A 17,165-nucleotide genomic window follows, 5' to 3' on the forward strand; every position below is an offset into this window, starting at 1 on the left:
TCTCAAAATCTGCATCTGGAATAGACGTGTGTCGTATTTGAACCGTGAACGCACCGAAACTGTCTTCTTGTTCCTCTGAGATATGATTAAATTGAATTTTTTTGGAAACCATGGCGGATTGAGATTGTTATTTCCTCTATTTCCGGACAAATAACTCCGAGCAAGAATAAATATCCAAAGGCTATAATGGAATGTTCTCCGTAAGTTTGCCTTTAAGGATGATCGCGACTAAAACACTAAGACATCTAAGAGTAATGTAGGAGTAAGATACAAATACATACGAGCACATAAGGCTACATCCGTGTGACATACGCATGCACACGAGTGAAATTTCTCATTTTCATCCTTTTTAATTGCATATAGAGCCACTTTCTGGAACACATTCACCATGTGACTTATCGCGCGAAGGCACGCGCGCGGCACATACGTGGAGCACTTTTCTTTTCATTTTTTTTTCTTTCGATCTTAACTTAGAGGTGCTTTTTATCCTGTTCACTCGGAAGGATGAGTGTGGGTAGATTTCCACCCGGTAATCTCAAAGTTGATCAAACCTCGGGAAAGTTTTGCCTACTGTGCATTGTCGCATATCAAATTAAACCACAAGGGTAGTTCAGTAATGCTCTCCATGCAAATTGAACGAAAAGTTGAAATAGAGAAACCTGTAGATTCATGTTCCTCTGATATGCGAGCCGTAAATTTTATAGTGGATGGCGCTCTTTAAATTCCTCTCTTGACAGCAACCTTGAGCTGACTTACTTTCGGCTTTCTAGGCGAAAGGAAATTCTCACGTACATTTAAGTTACCGGGCGACTCTTACACTTTCTTTTAAACATAAACACTTTTGATTTTAGCCTGCGAAGAATTCCTCATTACATGTGCTGTGCCATGGGTGTTTCTAACGGTAAGTTTAGAGCCTTGGACTGTTGAGCCAAGCGAGCTGGCGAGAGGTCTTCAACATATCTGGCACTTATCATCAGTGCATGACTTCGTCTAGCGTTTTTCAAGGACTCAAAATTACTCGCGAGCGAAGAAACGCCCGTTCTGAAAGGATTGTTTGCTGTGATGTGGTATACCTAGTTCGTTTCCACATGCTGTACGTCTTTCTCTGATAGCCACTGACTATCAGAGATAGGCGCACAGCATGTGCTAAGCAAAGGTGCACAATCTATCTAAATAAAGGCAACTTAGAGGAAATTTATAATTCTCATTGGTTATTGCGGTCATTTTTATTTTGGTTTTCACGACTCTTAATTGAAAAGCGCCTTGTCAATGAAGCGGTTAAGCATGCATGAAGAACGATGGCTATGTAGCAAAACATTGATCTAGAATTGCTAGATTTCCACTTAAGACTTTCACTGCTCTTTGCCTAAATTGTTTGGGCAACGATAAGTTCAGTTTAAAGTAATCTGATTAAAAAGACGCTTCAAGGAACTGAATGTGTCAGGGTCGATGGAGGGAATTTACTGTGCCGGTCCACGTTACGTGACTGCATATATTCTTTCGTTTTCTTTGCAACACTGAACTAGACACAACAATCCATGATGGTGTTAACGATGTTTTGATCATCGGAGAAAAATTTTCCCAAAATTTGAATTTCGACGGAAGATATTTTAGAGAGTCGTTCGAGAGGGGGAGAGAGGGAAGGGGACAAAAATAAGAGAGCAACATAGTCTATGAAAACCGAAGAAACGTGGAAGGAATCAAAGCCGAGAAAAGCGGTTTCTCTCAGTATCTTTTTTTTAGCTGCATTTTCGTCGAACTTCCTCACGCAAACTTGTAACGTGACCAATATCGACCTCTCTAAACTGATCTGCTAAAGAAAACATGAAGAAATTGGCGAAATCAAGAAAATGGATGATCAACTCAATCCTTATGTAATTCTCTTTTTTAGGGTCGGTTTATTTATATAGTCTAATCTCCTTACTTACAAAAACATCCTTCACTTTCCATAAATTTGATCAGTTCATATAAATATTTCTTTTTTCATTATGGCTAACTATGTTTATAAGCGATTTCATTTTCAGTTACGGAGAGCCCCTAAATTGATATTTCCACCGCTCAGTACAGCTTCTCCGTGGAAAAAGATTCTTTTGAAGTTTTTTCTATAATTAGAGCTCTGAAAAGCGTAAATAAATGGATTTAAGCATGAGTTAAAGTACAGGATATAGCCAAGAACTCGATAAATTTTGTATAAAGACTTATAGTTATTTAAGATGTCTTCGTGTTCTGTATAAGCTAAATAAACCTCAAAAACTACATATGGTGCGTTACAAATTATGTAGGCTGCTGTAACTGTAAAAGAAACAATGGCAAGAGTACGTTTTGCCCTCAAATTTTCCCTTTTCGTGCCTGCAGGTGCAGCGGAACAGACAGTGTTGGTAATAAAGATGCCTTTAAGTATCTGGAAATGGCAATAGAACAAACAAATGGAGCATATGATTACTAAAACTATTGTAATTGTTATTTGCCATTTTATAGTCGAAATTCTTTCAATTGTCCATGGATCTAAACATCTTTTCATCCGTTCATCGTATTCGCTGTAGATAAAACCAGGTAAGGAGAATATTATTGCAAAAATCCAGAGAAATGCTATACGATAACCAATGTATTTCTGACGTCGACGCAAATTGATTTCCAAAGGCTTGAGAACTGCGAGGTACCGCTCAATTGCTAAAACGAATAAACTGGAGAGCTTGACAGAAACTGAAACACAAGTCATCGCATATCCAGAGAAAAACTTGCAAATATACGTGCCCAATATCCCACTTGGATGCTCGGCAAAGAGACTCAAAGCTATTGGAATAATGCACCAAATCAATGAGATGATATCAGCAACAGCCACGTTTGTCAGCAAGAAGTTGGTGGTCGTGCGCATAGAGGTTGTTTTCCAAGCGATTATTACTACCAAACCATTGCCTATTACGCCGATAACAACCACAATCGCATACAGGATCAATAGGGTGATGTTAAACGGTGACAGCGAGTTATAGAGGCCTGTCACATCGATCGAAGAATTAGCCATCTTGGTTTTTTTTCGTACGTTTGCTCACAGCTTTAGGACAACTAATTTCAAGACCAGAAATTGAGAGTAATCAGCCGGCTAAGAGAAGATTTTGTTGACGTCATCTATTGAAATTGTAATGCAAGGCCTTAGGGCTGTTATAAGATCTTCTTTCTCCTTTTCTATTTGCCACTAATATCAATCTAAAAATAGTGTATTTTATGCAGATCCCATTACAAAAAATACGCCTCTATCAGAGTGATGCATCTAGTGAAAATTTATTTATGACTTTTAAGTGAGGAAAAAAGTTGTTTTAGTTTCTTTTTCAGTTTCATGGGGAAGACAAGATTTCATTTAAGGTAAGGGAAGTGTAAAATGATTCAGCTGAAAAGGACGCGTCTAGAGGCGGGACGAACATCATCTTTGACGCAAATAAGCGAAAGTTGTAAATGAAGGGTCTTGCAGTAAATCTGAAAATGATGATATGAATGTAACGAATTGAATCATAATGAATTGAATAAGTAAGGTTTTGTTAATATTTGTAAGATTAATAAAGAAGCAAAGTCATCATGAGTTACTGATTATTTAATATCAGGAAGGTTTTAAAAAGATTCGGGGCTGCTGGGGCTGAACGCATTTTAAAAAAGAGAAAAGCAGTCATCAGATATCACAGTTTTTTATGCGGCTTTAGAGGTCTTACTTTACGTCAGGCCCGAAAGAACGAATTTTTAAGCAACAGGGATAAAAAGGTTGAACGGTACCCATGCAATATGATGTGTAATAATGGCCCGGATGGTCATTACATCCCTGAGGAAGAGTTCATAGACATTCTCCTAGGAAAAATGGTGAAAATGTAAACATAACATAGTCACATGTGCCGCATGATCGAACACTTTCTCCAACCTTCAATCAAACTTGTGTTTTCCAATCTTTCGATGTGCTCGGGTTTTTATCTGCCCTTTTCCATCGCTTACGTCCACGTGGCGTTGCGTACCTCCTCTCTCCTGAGGGTTTACCACAGTATTTATTATCAAAAACGTGTTGTTTCGATAATCTAGCGTCATATCTATGTAAATATTTTTGAACGTATAACGATAACATTTCTTTCTTCGTCTTTCATTTAAGAAAGGTTATTTTCAAAATCGATTAATTGCTGATGACAATCAATTTTTACAAAGAAAAGCTTTTACCTACCCGATGTATGTGCACTTGTTAAAATTAAACCCTATTGAAACCATGAATAGGAGGAAGAAAATGATTTTAATATCACATCATCACATGACGTCATTCGTATCTTTCCTGCTTGTGAAAATGTTTACTTATTCCGCTTTTGTTTGTTTAGAATTTCTTTCCATACAAAGAACAAAAAGATGGAAAAATTTTTCATCGATGCGACAAGTCTATACAACTCGCTGTCACCGTTTAATGTCATTTTATTTATCCTGTATGCGTTAATGGTGGTCATTGGTTTGATAGGCAATTGTTTAGTGGTAATAATCGTTCAGAAAACGATCTCGATGCGCACAACAACCAACTTCTTGTTGTCAAATATAGCTGTGGCTGACATTATCTCTTTGGTCTGGTGCATAATTCCCTTGGCTACTTGCCTCTTTGCTGAACATCCAAAGGGGCAAGTGGGAACGTATATTTGCAAGTTTTTCACAGGATATGCCATGACGAGTATTTCAGTTTCTGTTAAACTCTCCAGTCTACTCATCGTTGGAGTTGAGCGATATCGCGCAGTTCTCAAGCCTTTAGAGAGTGACTACCGCCTGGAGCATATTAACTACATAATAGGCTTTCTCTGGATTTTTGCTGTCATTCTCGCCCTGCCTGGGTTTATTTACAGCGAATATGATGATCAACTTGGAAGATGCTTACATCCTGGGACAATCGAGAAGACGGCCACTGTAAAATGGCTGATTACAAGCATCACGGTCTTGACGGCCGTTTGTTCAATTATTTTATTTTTGTCCTATTTCTATATACTTAAAGGCATTTATGTTAACAAAACAGTTTGTGTTGAATCAGTAGCAACGAGACAGGTAAACATGAAAGCAAAAAGAAAACTCGCCATAACTTCTTTGACGGTCACAGTTGCATATATCATCTGCAACGCGCCGTTTTTGGTCTTTGAGATGTATACAGCTTACACCGAAAGAGAAAAAATTAGGAATAACTATGAGACTATGTATACAGTTTATCGAGTTGTGGGGTTTATCATGTACTTCAACTCATGTCTAAATCCCTTCCTTTATGCCTTTCAGAGCTCAAACTATAGAAATAACTTCAAAAGGATCTTTCTACGCAGAATAATTGCGTTGCGCAACAACAGTATAAATTAAGAGGTTTTTACTAGAAGTTGAAGCATAAGGAACAACTGGATTTTTTTTTAACAAATAGCCGGTGTTATTTATTATGATGTTAATAATTAAAGGGATTTATGGCCATCCTAAAGACCTTCAAAAATTAAATTGTTAACTTTTCAAAGTATGAGCTGGATGAGCATTTCATTGTTGGAAATAAAATTGTGAATTACCGCGCATATTTTGAGATTACCAGCAGGAAGAGCTGAATAAAGTGTATTTTGATTGGTGATACCGTCTCCATGGGAACGTTTCAGGGGACAACATGCTTAGTGACATAACATTTATTAGAGCCGAATCTTTCGCCAAGGGCTGTTTTAAAATAATCTAAAAAAAATCAGTCACCAAGGGGCGAAATGCTGTGAACTGCTTGAAGACGTCTTAAGTCATTTTTTCCTGAAAAAAACTATATAAATGAGGATTCAGCATTGAGAAGAGGGGGGTTGAGAGATATTTTGCTTTGAAATCGCCGAATATTTTTCCATGGGTTCCCTCATATTGAATCCATAAGATCCTTTTTCTTAAAATTGCAGCAATGCATCAGATGGAATGTCGCGAGGTCACGGTTAAAATCCGAGCCCCGGCCAGCTCGTTTTGTTGGGTCTATGCATATGATAGCAACTAGTGAGTTTTATGTCGGCTAAACTATCGCTTACAGCTGTCGTTTAAACCTTTTGTGACCGTTAATTTCTTGACTGGAAGATGGACTTTCATGATTTGGCAGATCAAATTGGTAATAAAGGAGCTAAATTTCTTTTCCTTCATGACGAAGCATAAAATTACGCCACACTGCATGGCTGAAAATAAACGGAATATAGCAGATGTATTTGTGGAACCCTAGTTTATTAGTGAAACATCGGCAGAAGTGCAGGCCTGGCTACCTTTCTCGCGTAACGGGAGGGTTGCGAAATTTTTTTCGGTTTTAGTCCTTAACGGTTATCTCTTTTCGACAATGTTGTTTTGTAGATTTCAAGTCGATATCCTCGTTGAGATAGGAAAACAATGCTTGCCGTTCATTAGTGTGCTAAAAATAAATCACCTTGACTGCGATTATAATAGTTGCCCTCGAATCAAGTGGCAACCGCAAAAACTTTCCGGTCCGTGGGATTCCTGATTAAAACAGTGCATTATGTCGGCCTGTTCGTGTACATACGTATTCAAAGTCTACGTGCTTCTGCCATAGTGAAAAAATACTGTGTAAGTATAGGTGAAAAAATAAACAGCAAAAGCCCAAGGCTAATTCGTGAACCTGAAGTGATTTTAAAGGTAGGTTTCTCTTTTAAAATCGTCTGACTCCATCGGGAAACAAATTTATTGCAGATACATGATTAAACAATACTGAACGAGAACAAGTTGATCTTGATCGCCAGAATCGGACATTTGAACGGTTTTTACTAGTTTTCCGTCTTTCTTACCCTCTTCAGTTTCGTTTTACTAGGTTTTTATTTTCCGTTTTTTTTTTAATGAATAACGAAGAGGGTCTTTTTTTTAATGAATTTTGCTATTCGTTTACACAGGAACTATTTTACCAGGCCAATATTTCAACATGCAAAATTTCTGATTGGAGCGAATATTTATCTTTTCAACCAGTTTTCATGGAAACTTCATCTTCAATCGTGCTCTCTGTTCTTTACCAGCCCCAATTCCCTCCTGCTCAGTTCAAGCATATAAAATATCGAACTACAATAATAAACCCATGGTAATTTATGATAGCGGTGGAAGCCATCCGCTTATTTAATACCGTTTAAAAATAATTTCGAAGAAGATCTGAGCATTGTAAGCAGATCAAAGTCGAAAAGACATCTGTGTTACTGCTGTTAAGGTGTAAAAACAATTGCTGACTTGTGATAAAGGCAATTTGAACAAAAAAATTCCGCTGGCATCGATTTAAACTTTACTAAGACATGTTAGGGGGTAATCAAGCGATTTAACATGTCGTTGACATGTTATATTTTGACAAATAATACGAATATGATAAATACTCAGAATTTACCCATTGCACAACAAAGGAAATGCTTGTAAATTCTGTTTAAACTATGTCTTAAAGTGCACTTTAGCAGTAATCGAAAATTACCCTGGTGTTTCGCAAAGGTGTTAGCTTTTATCACGTTTTTTACACGACAATTTACTGGCGTTCTGTTTAATCATTTCCAGCCTACTGCAGATGCAGAAAAGCTGAAAGTGTTATAATATTAATGTTTATTCAAACAGCGTTCCCGACATTAGTGTTTGTCTGTCGAATATTCAATTCCGTCAGCTGGTGAATGAACATCTGCCCGGGCCTGGGTTCAATCTAAAATAACCCCAAATGTAAATGGTTCACTCTTTGTGTCTGTTTATGCAGCAGGGATGATTGTCGTATATAGACAAATATACTGCCAGTCTTAAAAGAATGAAGTGAAATCTACGTTTATATACTTGTTCGTTTCACTTATTAGCTTAGAATAGTCGTGAAGGCTTCAAAATTTCGTGAAGCATCGTCATGGCATCAAAATTGCATTTTGCTGTTTTTCTCTCCTTGGTTATGACCGCGTCTGCCGGGTAAGTTGGACAAGAAATAATTTGTTTTTAGTTTGGATCAGAAACTAAAGAGTCAGGTTATAGTTCATTAGTGTCTGCACTGTCAACAGATTTTCTTAGCTTGTAGCGAGGACCAAAAATTATCTGTATAGAACCCTATGAAAGATGTCATATTCATATTGGTGGATGAAAAAATTACGAATGGAGAAGTCTTCTATTTGTGCGCACTATATCGAAAAGTTGTTCAGTATTCTGAACGGTGTTTTATCAGGATTGACTGGACTAAATTTCTCTTTGGAAACGATAACTTCAAATGTGAACACATTGTGTGCAAAGGAAGAATATTTTAAGTATACTTTAAATTTCCTACTGCAAAATATTCATGATCAGTTTATAAATTTTATATGAAAGGCAAAACGGGGTAGAGACGAAGTTAACAGATAAATGTTTTCCCCACAGTATAGGGTAATTTCTTCCGTGGCATCATTTATGTGATACTGATACGCTATCAAAGAAATGAGCCGTGTTTGAAATATATTGTCAGAAACAACTTCACTGTGTTCGAATGGCGCTTCGTCTAATAGCTAATAGCGTGACACTCATCTTCCCACAGAGAGCCACGTGCCTTCAATGAACATCTTCATAATTGTTACTTATATATTCGCATCCAACAAATTAAAACTGTTTTTAAATGGGAAACTTCATGATTAAAAGCAGACGGTTCTCTTTTCTGCAAGAAATCGAGATCCACACTCAGGCATGCGAACAAGTAGTCAAGATGTCTCTGACTTAACTTTCTAAAAACTGAGGGAATCTATGAATCGAAAAATAACAAAAAAAACTTCTCAATTGTCTAAAAGCTCCTGTCATGACTTGTTTAACGAGTTTAATTTTTTTTCTCTCATTTAAGTCGTAAATAATTAATTTTCTTTCCATTCACAACAGAGGAAGTATAGACGTGGAATTTGGAGGGTAGTTTCCAAGATTTTGATCCCCAGAATCAAACAAGAACTTTTTTTTAAATTCATAATTCGAAATTTCTGAATTTTTAGAAAGTTACTTCCTTATCATCATTGACACGGCAGGATACTTAGGCGCGTATTTAACCAAATGGAAAACAAAGCAAGAATTGTAAATTAAACCTACAGGAAGAACAACCTTTATTTATACCTATTCATTGTTAGAAATGAAGGTATATAGGAAAGTGGCGCCTTAAATTCACCATCATTTCTTTTCACGTTTTCAATTTCACTTGGCCATTCTTGATCCACAAAAGATTATTCTCTACTTAAATATTATGCTCACATAAAACACACAGCATGTTCATAAGCTATATATGAACAGCTGGTTTAAACAAAGCCTTCGTTCGTGGATTTTGCATTTTTGATTGCTGATCGGTTTTCAATGCATCCTCACGTAATTGGTTCGAAATTTAATCCAAGATTCACGGGGAAGCCGTACTGGTGTTTGCGTCTCTCAAAAGATACCACGTAAATTTTTTTTTCATTATTTCATGGAGATAAGCTATTTCTAGAATTCTCTGGTTTCGAGAAAAGGGAGAGATTTCGGAAGAAATCCATTGAATTTCCTATAAAGATATATTTCGTGTATCAGGGTTTAAGATTATCGAAACTTAACTTCTTCCCAATTTCGTATTACTGTTTCCAATGAAAATGTAATCTTCAGCTCGATAGTTAACAAAACGAAAGATAAAAACGCTGGAAATTCCAGGTGTATTCATTCAAAAGCGTGAGCGTTAGAAAGGGTGATCGTTTTTGAGTGTGATCGCTTAATAGTGCGATCGTTTTAAAACGTGATCGTTAAATGCGTGAGCATCAAGTTGAAAGGACATTAAAAGTGGAATTCTATTAAGAGTCAAATTACCATTTTAAAGTGGTAGTAGGCGGCAAAATATGAATATGAGCGAATGAAAGTTTTCCGCAGTTATTAAGAAGTCGCCTAATTTCTTGCTTTTAACCTAACGTTTGGCAATCTCACGCCCTTTCCCGGTATAATCGCTATGTTTTTTATGTTTTTGCCACCTCCCTTCTTGGTTGAATGAAATAAGACAAGAAACACCCCTCATCTATGAATTTCCTTCCTCAATTAAGCGCAAAACTATTTACATATTCATAGAAATGCCAAGAGTTGGCGCCTCAAAGACAGATTTGTCTTGCAATATCTTTTGATAATTTCTTAGGCTTGACTTGAATGAGCCATATGACTACGCAAATAATGTTTCACGACAGAAACCCTTTTGCAAAAACTTAGTTTCAGGCACTGAGTAAAGAAAACGTTTCTTAGATCTACGGTGACCGAGCACTTCATGAAAAAAGGAAAGATATTATTCATTCGAAACTGACCAATCACAGGAGACGAACGCTGCCTGGTTCTGACTGATCAGTTTCAAGGGATCAAGTGCTTGACCCTTGACTGACAGAAAAAAAAACTTTTCTGATGATGATATATTCTTCACAAGCTTTCGTGGTCCTTGATCTCCTTTGTTATAATTTGTTGGCTTTTCGAGGTTTCGTGGATAGACGGCGGCTTAATGGTGAACGCGCTGGACTCCGGGTCGATAAGGCTCGAGTGCACGACGCAGGCGGGTCATTGAGTTGTGGCCTTGGGCAATTAAGACACTTAACGCACACAATATCTCTCTCCACCCGGGAGTATAAATGGGTACTTGCGAACTCTGTGGGAAAGCTTACGAAAACCTTTTACCTTTCAAAACGTGAATCACTCTTATCATCACCAATGGTCTATAGGAGTACCTTCTTTGTTCATTGACACGATAGAATCTATCATTTCACTTAACACTTTTTCTAAACACTCATGAAATATTGCTCGAAGAGCAACTTTTGATATCAAACGTTTATCGACAAAAATGTTTTCACTCAGAAGTCCAATCAATTATTGAAGAAGTTATGGAAAACATTGAATATTATTTTCCAAAAACCGCTGTGTATACTTGATCTCCTTTGTGAAAAATATTTTCTCCGTATATAATATTATTTGTTCTAATTTGTTGGCTTTCAGCGAAAAAGTCATTCGCATCATCCCAGGAGACTCAAATGAGCTTGATTTTCTGTCATCTTTGGAAGGCAAACAGGAACTGGAGGTGAGGTAGAAATGGAAATAACTGAACGGAAATTATAGTCAGTTATAGAGAATGTCGTCTTACATTGTGCATGATGTAGAAAATGGGTCAAGAATCGAGTCAAATGGACAAAGAAGCCGAATGTAATGCGAATGCAAATAACGACTTAAAAGAGGGAATTTATTTTAAAAAATTCCTTGGCCTTATCCTACTGTCATGGCCTCATGATCTTTTGGCTCTGATCTTACTCAACAATTTTAGATTAAAAAAAAAAAAAAACAGTGTCGAGGGCTGCATAAAAAACCCAGCTCAAAAAAAACATTTCTCACTTTTCATTTCTCTTTGTGCTTTAAAATTTTTACCATAGGCGAGTAAGCTTTGATAGCAAAAATTAATTTCTATTGCTGATCGTGATGAAGTTTTCTGGCTCCTAAATGGCCTTTCTTGGAAACACAAAAGCCTTCTAAGAAGCATTTCTGGGTCCACTGTTTTTCTGAGTCTCTCATTCCAACCATAGCAGTTTTGTTGAGTAACCTCTGTTTTTTAATTTTTTTGTCAGCTCGATTTCTGGAAGGCTCCTCATAAGCCTGGTCTGGCTGTGGACATTCACGTGACAGATGCCGCGTACAAGATTGTTGCCAAGTTACTTAAGGAAAAGAACATTGAGTTTCAAATTATGATCGTTGACGTCGACAAATTGGTGGACGACGAAAACGAATTGCAAACGCGGAGCATGTCATTCAGCTTTGACAGCCAATATCATCCTTTGCAAGAGGTATCACGAGTATTTTTTGACCGAAAAAAAGCCGATGAAAATTCCAAGAAGCTTTTTAATTTATACTTAAAACAACGATGCAGTTGGTGATCTTTTTCTATTTTTTACGGTTAGATTGTGGATGAGCTGAGAAACTTTGCAAACCAACATGCAGGAATTGCTTCCATTTTCAATTTGGGAAAATCTTATGAAGGGCGTGAACAGCAGGCAATTAAGGTGAAAATTGGTTGAGTAGCTCCAATAGGAGAATGAATAATGAACGTCCTTAAATATAAACGACACAACTATTTTTTGAAGAACAGGACAAACCTGTCCTGAGTCGGTTGATTCCAAAATGTTAACATAACATATTTCAGGAAAATGGTGTACCTAAGTTTTTCTCAGACAAAAAAGATTTTTCAAAATTTTACCATTGATTCAGTTTTACCGTGAATTTGTATCTGTGGTAGCGACGTTAACCATGTTTTATTTTTTTCCACAAATATATTCAGGCTATGATCTTCTTTAGCTAAACATGTCGATGTTGGGCTGACAAACAAAACATGACTGTCACTCAAATACCATATGCAAACATTTTATGGACAAAATTTGATTCCAGTGACGAAGGCAGCGATAGAACCTTAAACTCACGCAAAATTGGTTCGCATGAATTCACATTCAATAGGTATTTTTTAAGATACCTTAGGTCTTGACTTTTGTTTATGCTATTCTTTAACAATTATTCCACGAGTTCCTTTTGGATATGAAATGATAGATAGCCAACGAGGCCCATAGGGCCGAGTTGGCTGTAATCATCACTCATTTAACAAGCGCGAGTGAAATAATCGTTTTGAAATTATCAAAAAACTCCCCAAATAAAATCTTCCCAACTTTATTTTGTAAGAACAAACGGAATGTTACAATGTAAAAAAACACTTTTGGTTTAACTCGTCTTCATGTGTGCACATGGTGTGATAGCTCATAATCCATGGTGGCTAAGCCAATGAAAACTCTTGATTGCATTATCCAATGATCCAGTTTTTAACAATCATAATTATTGCAGTTGAAGGGAAGATATAGACCAGGCAAGAAGGTCTTTTTCATGAACTGTGGGATTCATGCCCGTGAATGGGTATCTCCAGCGACCTGTATGTATATCATCAGACAGGTACGGGCTCCTTCAGTAATTAGGGCCCTTAGACAGTCTAGACAACGCTGAGGAAGAAGTCGAATAAAAAAAACGAATTTATATTTTTAGTTAGAATTTCGCGAATGGCTAGATGTGTTTACCGTCTCTTATATTAAACCATTTGTCTCTATCAAAACTGCTTGTTAACGTCTGTGAACAGTTGGTGGCGAGTTTTTTAAGGCCGGTAGGGTGTTTAATAAACAAGCCAAATGTTCTTCAAAAAGTGTTACCCGAGATAGGTACTCGATAGATCTCGTTCAAAGGTCGCTCATTTGGTTTTTGTACTCATATTCTCATCAGATAGTTTCCAAATACGGTAGAGACAGCAGTGTGACCGAAATGTTGGACAAGATGGATTTCGTTATTATGCCTGTTCTAAATGTCGATGGCTACGTTTTCACTTGGAATCCAGTTTGTATCCATCTTTTTGTCTCTATTTACAACTGAAGCTTCGTTCCTTACTTCATTTAAAATTCACCATCTTTCTCATTCTATAAATCTTTTGTTACCTGAGAGTAACTAGCATATCATGTCTCCGTACATCATTACCTCTGAATCAAACGTTAAGGTCAAGAAAATAAAAAATATGATCAACCACTAAGAAAGCTCTTAATTGTTAGACAATTTCTCGTTTTTGACAGAAAAGTAGAGATGGTAAGTTTTGAGCTCGGTGAAGAATTAAGAAAGATGTTTTTTCTTCTTGTCACGAGCGTGGGACTTTGCTCTTTGCTTTTGCTTTGATCCTTGCAGTATGCAGGACGCGTGTCATTAGAACTTCGTAATAGACCCCGCTCACCGAAGAGTCTTTGTGGCTCAGTGGTAGAGCATCGGAGCGCGGAATCCGAAGGTCTGAGGTTCGATTCCTCATGGGGACTCAGAATTTTTTCTTTGTCCCACGCTCGTGACAAGAAGAAAAAACATCTTTCAATTTCTCGTTGTCAGCATCTCAGGAAATGTATGGAGAACTGATATGTATACTGATGTTACGATCATTCAGCGAATACCAGGAATCGATTTTATTACTTCTCATAACTTTTGTATCCAAATCGAACTCATAGAGCAGCCGTAGGAACAGATTCTGGAGAAAGACACGTAAACCCAATAGAGGAAGCAGATGCATCGGAACAGACCCGAACAGGAACTGGGATTACATGTGGGGATGTAAGTTCAGCTCACACGACCTTCAGTGTGCAACAATAGGGAGTTTGAGAAACGACGACGGCGACGTCGTGGACAACGTCAGGGAAAAAATGAACTTGCATTTTAAAAAAGAATCTCGCGATACTCTGAAGTCATTGTTTTGTTTCTCGCTGTCCAAGCTCTCTCGAAACTGAATTCTGAAGACAGCGTTAAGTTAGACATAGAAATTTTAAAAAATCAGCCGTCATCGTTTACATTCTCCAGACAACGCAAAGTTTAGTCATTTTACGTTGTTGTTTTGTAGAGGAGGAAAAGAAATTTGTAAAGATTTATAATGCACATGCACAGCTATTGTTCTTCTCATTGAACCTTTTGTTTAGTGACGTTCCCGTTGCCGTTGCCGTTGTGGTTTTTTTTAAACTCCCTAATGTCTTGCGGGAATACTCCTACATGGATTCATGTATACGTTAAACACCAGTCATTATTTAACAACTGGTGGGGAGGCGGAGGATTTTGGGGATCACAAGGTTTTCAGCGGAATAGAGGGGGATCAGTCGTCGCGCAACATATTGTAAAGGGAAGAGGATGCTACCCACAAATTGACTGCTAATTACCTGCCCATAAGGGGGGAGCAAAAGAATATTGCGGATCCCCCCTATCCTACCCAACAAAGATGATAAAACATGACCAGTCCCTTAAATTTCTTAGTGGGGAATGATTCAATTCTTAAGTTATTATCTTTTTCAAAATATTTTCGAATCTGGATATCCCCAAGTGATCTAGGAATAACTTATCATACGTCACGAATGTTTTGCCTTGGTGACCACACCCTGATGTGTTCCATAATGGCAGATGGAGATTGGATACCTTCAGCACCTTCCATTTGAATGGAGGAGCTGAATAGCATTTCCTGTGAAAAGGGGCGGTTGGATCCGGTCCTTAGTTAAGAGGCAATGATAAAGACGTATTTGTTTATACCCAACGTTGACCTAATCTTGTAAGAGCGAAGATCCTACAAATTGCAGATATATTTCACTTATTTTAGCCTATGGTATAGTAAGAGTAGGACGAATTGCATGGTAGAGTAATTTCCTGGTAGAGAAACGGAGAAAACTCCAGAAGGCGAGCCTTTTGGCAGAAAATATTTAAAGAAAGCGACTCTCTGATACAATTTCTTCCCTACTCATCCCCCCACGCCCCACCCTCTACCCCCACCCTCTACCCCCACCGAAGGCTGGGTTTCGTTACTAATGGAAAGCACTCCTTATGCTTATAACTTCATCGATGGTTTATGTAGATCCTGGAGCGAGTTCAGACCCATGTCAAGATTCCTACAGAGGAACACATGCATTTTCCGAAAGAGAAGTGAAGAATGTAGCGAATTACTTAGAGACACTTAGCAGAAATGACCAAATAGCGGGCTATATGGACATTCATGCCTACAGTCAATTATGGATGACCCCCTGGGGATATACTAGACAGCCAACCAGAGACAACGAGGAATTGGTAATGAAACAGAAATTTGTTTTAACTAGATGTACTTCTCTTTATTATCTTCCCTTCAAAAACATTATCGACACAGTATTTAAAATTATGATTCCGAAATCTTGGACTCCTTTAAAGTTCGTTAAATGTTTTGTCTTGACGTTTTTAGATGAGAGTTAGCAAAGCTGCAGTAACAGCCATACGAAGGGCTGGTTATGGAACCTATTACAGATACGGGCCATCTTCCGTCATCATATGTAAGTTCATTACATAATTCGAAATCCATTTTTCATTAAACTATCACAGTTACAAATTTATTCATACCTCCTCCGCGTTACTGAGAGAAGAAGTACATGAACCTCCCCTCCCCTCCCAAAAAAGAAAAACATAATAGAGGTTCTTACTTTGTGACATCATTTGAGTAAGACATGAATTAGTAGAAACTGGAAAAGTGTTCTTCTTATCAAATGGCATGCGAAAGCATCCGCCCCCAACTGCAGCCCATGAAAGTGCTTGACCCTTGTAGAAAAGACATGAGTGTGCGAAGCAAAGAAGCTTTTGATACTATGTATATTGTGGTTTTAAGTTTTACCTACGTATGTAAGATCCGCTTTTTGTATCATTCAAATGAAAGCTATAGCGGTAGTTTTAAGTAGAGCTCTACTTAACGTGGTACAGCATAGATTAGCAAGTAAGTCTGGTTCTCAAACTTTAATAGCAATTAGCCACACACGGGTACTTCTCAAATGTCTCGAATTGTTTTTGTACTTTGCGTGTGACATTTAGATGAAAGCTGCAAGAAAGAAATGTTCCGGAAATGAATTGCATGCACCATGCAGCTCTAACAATAAATTCTGTAATTGTGTTGGTAGACCAAAATTCTGGAGGCAGCAAGGACTATACGTATGGAAAACTGAAGATCAAATACTCATTTGCCTTAGAATTGAGGGATACGGGACGATATGGTTTTTTATTACCAGCACGTCAGATTGTTCCCACAGCAATGGAGACGTTTGAAGGAATTAAAACGATGGCCAGGGAAATGAGAGTGTAGTCCGCTGGACTATATGCTTGTAAAGCAATAAAAAGGATTAAAAGCAATTGAATGATTTAATAAAAACGGGGCAATGGAAAAAAAGATGTTCCTTCTATATTAAGGTAATATTGTTGTATTGAATTTCGTATCCCTTTCAGGCACATTTTTCACAATTGATGAACAAATTTGAGCCTGGGTATTGCCCCTATTCAAAATCTGTCAACACTTAAGCAACTCTGAATTATAAAACCAATCTACTCAGTCGACCTGACCTACTTTCTTGTGCTGAACTCTCTGTTCATAATTAACCACACATGTGGGACTTCTTTAGTTACAAAAAAGGAAATTTTCTCCCGCTAACTACCAGCCATAATACTTCGGTAGTATTTTCTACGTAATTTAGCGCAGCTGTTTGTGAGTTTTCGTCGCTAATAAAATAGAACACAAAGGACATTCGATCCCTTTTGATAAGAAACGGAAAAGCTAGTTGTCATCAGAAGATTTCGGTACGTGATAACTTCAAGAACCAATTGCCAATTATAAACAAAGAAAAGATTCTCCTAATTAGCATATC

General features: G+C 37.6%; 3 protein-coding genes and 1 non-coding gene across 4 annotated transcripts; 3 read left to right on the forward strand and 1 right to left on the reverse strand.

Annotated features, from left to right (window-relative positions):
* Nucleotides 1–1,997: 1,997 nt before the first annotated feature.
* LOC131787338 (neuropeptide Y receptor type 1-like) lies at nucleotides 1,998–3,050 on the reverse strand. The gene has a single exon (XM_059104451.2). It carries the CDS (start codon nucleotides 3,020–3,022, stop codon nucleotides 2,021–2,023), a length of 1,002 nt encoding a protein of 333 aa, XP_058960434.2. The 5' UTR covers nucleotides 3,023–3,050; the 3' UTR covers nucleotides 1,998–2,020.
* Nucleotides 3,051–4,371: 1,321 nt separating this feature from the next.
* LOC131787337 (neuromedin-K receptor-like) lies at nucleotides 4,372–5,346 on the forward strand. Its single transcript, XM_059104450.2, has one exon. It carries the CDS (start codon nucleotides 4,372–4,374, stop codon nucleotides 5,344–5,346), a length of 975 nt encoding a protein of 324 aa, XP_058960433.2.
* Nucleotides 5,347–7,668: 2,322 nt separating this feature from the next.
* LOC131787305 (carboxypeptidase A2) lies at nucleotides 7,669–16,656 on the forward strand. The gene is made up of 10 exons (XM_059104409.2): nucleotides 7,669–7,908; nucleotides 10,927–11,008; nucleotides 11,547–11,762; nucleotides 11,877–11,978; nucleotides 12,805–12,909; nucleotides 13,231–13,341; nucleotides 13,989–14,091; nucleotides 15,368–15,576; nucleotides 15,725–15,812; nucleotides 16,428–16,656. Exons 1-10 carry the CDS (start codon nucleotides 7,850–7,852, stop codon nucleotides 16,607–16,609), a joined length of 1,257 nt encoding a protein of 418 aa, XP_058960392.2. The 5' UTR covers nucleotides 7,669–7,849; the 3' UTR covers nucleotides 16,610–16,656.
* Nucleotides 13,733–13,805, forward strand: Trnac-gca (transfer RNA cysteine (anticodon GCA)). Its single transcript has one exon. It is a non-coding gene; the product is annotated as a tRNA-Arg (tRNA).
* Nucleotides 16,657–17,165: the final 509 nt, after the last annotated feature.

The sequence above is a fragment of the Pocillopora verrucosa genome, chromosome 11 (assembly GCF_036669915.1).
Source record: "Pocillopora verrucosa isolate sample1 chromosome 11, ASM3666991v2, whole genome shotgun sequence".
NCBI classification, from domain to species: Eukaryota; Metazoa; Cnidaria; class Anthozoa; order Scleractinia; family Pocilloporidae; genus Pocillopora; species Pocillopora verrucosa.